Source organism: Musa acuminata, chromosome BXJ3-10, assembly GCF_036884655.1.
Source record: "Musa acuminata AAA Group cultivar baxijiao chromosome BXJ3-10, Cavendish_Baxijiao_AAA, whole genome shotgun sequence".
NCBI lineage: Eukaryota > Viridiplantae > Streptophyta > Magnoliopsida > Zingiberales > Musaceae > Musa > Musa acuminata.
Window position 1 is genome coordinate 22550112 of NC_088358.1, and position 6469 is coordinate 22556580.

The window sequence follows — 6469 nt, forward strand, 5'->3', positions numbered from 1 at the left end:
AATTGGACATTGTGCTCTTGTTTGGAGCAGATCAAGTAGTCAACGCTAGGCAAAGAGATGTCAACATTCTGAAACAATCAAACTGCAAGTCAGATACTATTAAAGCTGCAGCCATTCAGACAAAAAAGGGGGAGAAAACCAAAACAAAATCTTATTCTGCACAATGTGGACAAGTTTCTGAATCTAGAATCAGGGTGAAGATGGCCAATTAGAATTTGAGTTGTGTGGAAGAAACACAAAATAAAAGGTCTGCATGATGAGTACAAACCTGCAATGGTCTGAAAGTCCACATGGATATTAATCATTAGGAACAACAAGACTTCAGATATTGTATAATAGGAGCTTTCTTCTTGTTCTCCAATGGCATGTACATGCAAGAGAAAAAGAAGTATCAGTTTGTCATACATATCTTTTAGAATTTACTCTCTCAATTGCCATTTGACTTCCTTTCACAGTGACTCAGAACCAGTTCCTGAGGAGAAAAATGAAGGTCTCTGTGGGCCTGGAGAAGCTGAAATCAGCAACCATTTGAGTATTCATGTGAAAGATTGATGCAACTTGGAAGTACCAATTTCACTAGTTATCACCAACAAGAACAAGCCCCAGCTCTAAACTGATGAAATCATTCTGCATCTCTGACAATGCTCTCGAATTCCCCTTTCCATGTTCTCCAATAACACAAGCACAAAAGAACTTGGGAGATAGGAGAACACTGAATTCATCATACAGGAAAAACATCTAATCTGAATGAGTATATACAACTAATGAGCATCAAATAAAGATTCATTCTTTATGTTTTCATATTCTCTGAAGATGCATGTGCGTGGAAAAGAACTTGTGGCCTAGGAAAACACCATCAAAGTTTCATCAAATCCACCATGAGAAGAAATCTCTGTTCACGAGCTTACAAAACAAAGGTGGATGCAGATGATTGGCTTCCTCCATGTATGAAGTCACGGACAAGACTCCCTACTACTTGTTCGACTTAATCTCCTGATCAATCCTAAATCAGCAGTGTCATTTCTAATCTGGACAACCAATGGGCAGTATTAAATCATTTCCATCTTATAACAAACCGAATCTATGAACGGTCTCACTGTTCCTCACAGTTTTCTTGGCTTGAAGCAGCAGTATTGGAGCCGACCCTGTGCTAATCTTTGTACCACATAACTGTCGTGTTGTGGCAACAGTTGCAACAAGTCATTTATGGAACTGCTGTGTTCATCATGTGTTGTAGCTCTCGCTGTCATTTGTTTCTCCTAAACATTGATGGGTTTGAGGTGTAGGCAATTTCCTGGAAACATCGCATATCTGTTCTGTCCAAATAAAACACAACGTTTTAACAATCGACAGGGGAGGCAACAAGTGACTCTCACGTGTAACATGACTCCATTCACCCTCGCACTGTTCCTGCCATCAGCAGCACAGCCCCAGAACAAGCGACAGCACTGCCCACGAATGGCCGAGCTGAGCACATTGCAGATCCGTGTAGCTGCTTCTCGATGGCCAACAAGTGCTCGGCCATGGACTCAACTGCAAGTTGTACTCTGAACCTGGTCACACAATCGATCCTCTCGTTCTTCACGTAGTGTTATAATAATTCTGTACCTTGCACCGTAATGCTTTTGCTGCGCAAAGAACTCAGGGCTATAAAGCTTCAAGAATCCGAAGCTTTTCATGCACCTCGGGTGATGCCTTGGAGGTAAACAAAGAAGATCCTTTCTTCCTCTTAGCTCCTCCAATGATCTTTCGACTCACCTGAGGATATAAAAGCCTTTCTCCTCATCTTTTGGAAACAAGGAAGCGTGCCCTGATGGCATTTGTGCTCTCAGATAACTTGAAGGCCTTCGTCAACACTTCCTTCCTCCTCCTCTTGTGCTTCTTCTTGACATCCCATATCCGTTCTCCGACCACCTCCTTCCATGTCACGAGCACTCAGACCGCCAAGCCACCTGGCTGCGCCGGGCTTCACAAGCTAAAAGACCATCATTCCAAGTGCCTCTACATCAAGAGCCATCACCCCTGCTTGTCTCAGGGCTATGTCAACTACCTCCAGCTTTACTACTGCCTTTGCGGCAGTCACCCTCCGTTTGGGTATGTGCTGCTGGCTCTGTGGCTTCTGATTCTGTTCTACTTGCTGGGCAACACGGCCTCGCAGTACTTCTGCTCCTCGGTGGAGAACCTGTCGAGGGTGCTTAACCTGTCTCCGGCCATTGCCGGCGTGACGCTCTTGTCGCTGGGGAACGGCTCGCCTGATGTGCTTGCCAGCATTGTCTCGTTCCGCTCGGGCTCCGGCGAGGTGGGGCTCAGCAGCGTCCTGGGTGGCGCCTTCTTCGTGTCATGCGTCGTCGTCGGCATCATCAACCTCTCCGCAGGCTCGTCCCCCCGCGCGGCGGCGGTGCGCATCGATCGCTCGAGCTTCATCCGCGACGTGTGCTTCTTCGTCGTCGTGCTGTCGTCTCTTTTCGCCATCCTGCTTGTTGGCAGGATCAACATCTGGGGTGCCATGGCCTTCACGTCCCTGTACTTCGTCTACGTCTCCATCGTGTCAGTGACGCACTTCTGCGGCGAGAAGTACGAAGACCTCGCCATGCCCATTCTGGAGAAGGAGGAGCTCAACGATCCGGTGACCGCGGCGAAGGAGGCGTGGCCCGAGGGAGAAGAAGAGGAGCCACAGGACTCGGCAAGCTCCCTGATTCTCAACTCCACGGCGTCGCAATACCTGAAGTGCTTCCTCTACCTCATGGACATGCCTCTCTACCTTCCAAGGAGGCTAACCATACCAGATGTATCAGAGGAGAGGTGGTCGAGGACGTACGCAGTGACTTCAGCCACACTGGCGCCCATCTTTGTGGCAGCACTGTGGAACTCCAAGAGAGGCTCGAAAGAGAGCTTCACCATCTATCTCTATGGAGGCCTGGTGGGCATAGTTCTGGGGCTCATTGCACTGCACACCACCATGAAGGAGAGCCCTCCAAAGAAGTTCTTGTTCCCTTGGTTGGCAGGGGGGTTCTTGATGAGTGTTCTCTGGACTTACATCATTGCCGAGGAGCTGGTAGGACTGTTGGTGTCCTTGGGTTTCATCTTCGGAGTGAGTCCTGCAATCTTGGGGCTGACGGTGCTGGCATGGGGGAACTCCATCGGAGACCTGATAGCCAATGTGGCAATGGCCACGAGCGGGGGTCAGGACGGGGCCCAGATTGCGATGTCAGGGTGCTACGCGGGGCCCATCTTCAACACACTGGCAGGCCTAGGGCTATCCCTGGTGGTGTCAGCTTGGGCGGTGCACCCAGATTCGTTTGTGATCCCAGTGGGCAGTGCGCTGTTCGAGATCCTGGGGTTCATGATTGGGGGCTTGCTGTGGGCTCTGGTGATGCTACCGAGGAAGGGGATGAAGCTGGATAAGGTGGTGGGAGTTGGCCTCTTGGTCATCTATTTCTGTTTTTTGTCTCTCAGGCTCTCCCAAAGCCTTGTGCTGGTGCAAGTAGTTTAAGCAGGCGATCGGCTCTCCGGGTGTTCTTCTATGTACTTGACTTGATGTAGGAGATGTTAGACTTTTGGTTTTGATCACCTGAACAGTTTATACTCTCTCTCTCTCTCTCTCTCTCTCTCTCTCTCTCTCTCTCTGTGCGTGGTAGAAGAAATCAATCACATAAGATCACAATGCATCACTTAAATGTAAAGATCATAGTAGAGTTAATGTAACACTTCTGTTGCTTATTTGCTACAGATGAAAGAAGCACACAGCTTATACTCTCTCTCGCTCTCTCTCTCTCTCTCTCTCTCTCTGTGTAAAACATAGTTTTCAGTGTTGAAATGCAAAGATCGGAGCGAGAATACTGTACTTTGTTTATTTGCTACAAATGACAAGATAGGATGGGCGAAATTGTCGCAAATGCTTGGACACAAGTGTGCTAATCGAGTGAGACGTGTGGGGGCTGCATCATGTGCCCTAACGTCACGAACACTCCAGCTCGTCTCTGTCTCGTAGCTTCTGCCTATGAACAGAACATGCCACAAATGCACGTCGATATCAAGGCTCATCGTCGTCGTATTCGCCGTCGTCGTCAGTGGAATGGAATTTTGCAGGGCGTTTCAGGCTTCAGAGTTTGAAAATTCATGCATGCACGCCGAAATCCTTCGCTTAAAAAAACCTCAACCATGATACAGTTATTATGGTGATGATATCTACCAGGCAAAACAACAAGAAATGGCAGGGAATCTTGTTGCCTGGGTCTGCTACTCTCTCTCTCTCTCTCTCTCTCTTATCCAACATAAATTAGCTTCTCCGCTGCACAAAGGTTAATGAACTGCTTACATGATGAAGGCCTGTCATGCATGAGCTATAAAGCCTTGATATCCCGTCACCTAAAGAAAGCCAAACTTAGATAAGAGTGACTTTTTCTATATGCTGATTTGTTGTTACTTACCCGCCTCACGGTCATAGTTCATTGTTTTGACTGATATATGACACAAGAAACAGGCCCACTTCATCTTTTGTCAAAGTGTTTATTTCATATGGTTTTGTAATAATATCTTTCTATATGTTCATACAGATCATTGTCAGAGAACTCAGGTTTTACCATTCATATCAATGCACTCATAGGAGGTCTTACAAGGAATGTTTTGTGGGCTCTCAGAAAAGATCGCCTCCCTACCTGGATGCTACAGAAAACAACTTGTCTTGATCACATAATGGCATGGCAACCATGGTAGCTCGTCCCTTTGTTCTGCTGATTCGTACTACAAGATCTAACAGGATCTAAATGCCATTGGCCACCGATGGTGTTTCTGCAGCGCAGAGGGCTGACAGTGATTCTTGCAGTCTGGTTTATCGGCTGCAATGTCCAAGTCATGACGTGTTGCGTATCTGAATGCACTCAGATCCATGATTTCCCGTGTACTTTGGTGCTCCTCGTCGTAGCTATCTTTTGTGATCCAACACATGGAGATGTTCATGTTCAAGCGATATACTTCTGATCTACAAGTCATTGTAAATAGTGAACTGCATTCTGAAATCTATTCACAACAGTGAACCGATCACTTGGATCTCTCTTGAATGCTCTCAGATCCATGCACAAGAAAACAATTTAACCTTGGGTTTTGCTGCTGCTTCCCATCTGCTCCTTCAATTTGAAGTACCAGATAAGGCCCCAAAACCTGTTTTTGTTCGGCAGCAAGTGATACCAGCAGCCTCTTTGATTGCGTGTGGTCGAAGAAACTTAGAAGTTTCCTGTGCAAAATCTTCACAGATAAGTTCAGAAACATCCATAGATTCTTGTCATTTCCTTTGCCTTTTACCTCGAATTGTATTATCTTTCTTTTCCGATCCTTTCTGTCCTTGTATGTGCAGCATTTTTGTGTTTCATACAGTGATTGTTGTGTCAAAAAAGACGTACACCACTTTTGGATCAGTGCGCAACACTTGTTGTGCAGAGTAGCCAAAAGCAATACATAAGAAAGAATTTTATATCTTTTTCTTTTATTCGACGCTGAAATCAGGTAAAATTTTATTATAGTTAACCATTTTATATTATCTATATTTATATTTAATATATTTTCTATATTTTATTTTTATTTGTTACAGTATATCATTTATTTATTAAAAATAATTCAAACAAAATTCTTGAGATTTTTTTATTTCGAAAAAACCATTTTCTTCTTCCCATCATTAATATTTAAAGAAATATAATAAAAATAGATACCTAATAAGTAATCAAAATAAGAATAGGACTCGGTTAAATGTCTGATTCCCGGATCAAGATCCGACCCGCAATGGAATAAGAATAACATTATAGCTTGACGGTGTTGGTATAAACAACATAAAGCCGTGGCCTCGGGACTGTCGCGGCTTAGTTTGGATCCGGATGATAGGGGATCTCCCTGGGACGTTTCCTGAGACCGCGGAGGCGATCGATTGCGTTGATCCGATCGGGACGGGGTCGCCGTTTCCACCGGGAGAGAACCCCCGCCTGCGCCTTTAGTGGACGACTTCCGCCTTTGCACCTGTACAAAGGTCAGGTTGGGGAGCTCGACCCGACCCCTCCGACGATCAAATTAGTGGATAGTCGCAGGGGGTTTCTTTGGCTAAGTTCTTTGTGTCTCCTCCTCTTTTTCCCCCTCGGAGCACGAGGGTTTTTATAATGAGAATTACCGTTGCCTGATGTACTGGCCCGCAGGGAGCAGGACCGTACTTCTGGTAGTGTCCGACGTTGCCATTGGTAGGCGTTCCGATCCACGTTGACCAGGTGCCTCATCAAATCAACAGAGGCGTGATGCGTGGTGCAGCTAATGTCACGTGAGTCTTATCGTAATTATTACCCTCATCAAACGGATCCTCCAATGCTTCCTCGACCCGAAATCGAGCGGGTTGGCGGCGTTCAACCCGGTCGAGGTGTATACGTACCCACCCCAACTACGAAACTCCGCGCGCCTTCCCGCCTCGGCTTCCTCGAGACGAAATCAAAAC

At 46.2% G+C, this 6469-nt stretch overlaps 1 protein-coding gene across 1 annotated transcript; it reads left to right on the forward strand.

The window, feature by feature from the left end:
- Positions 1–1697: 1697 nt before the first annotated feature.
- On the forward strand, positions 1698–3616 carry LOC135651178 (cation/calcium exchanger 1-like). Its single transcript, XM_065171062.1, has one exon. The coding sequence runs from the start codon at positions 1814–1816 to the stop codon at positions 3491–3493; it is 1680 nt and encodes a 559-aa protein (XP_065027134.1). The 5' UTR covers positions 1698–1813; the 3' UTR covers positions 3494–3616.
- Positions 3617–6469: the final 2853 nt, after the last annotated feature.

Excerpts from the sequence above, each read along its gene's own strand:
- LOC135651178 (XM_065171062.1), top strand. The coding sequence starts at position 1,814 with ATGGCATTTGTGCTCTCAGATAACTTGAAGGCCTTCGTCAACACTTCC.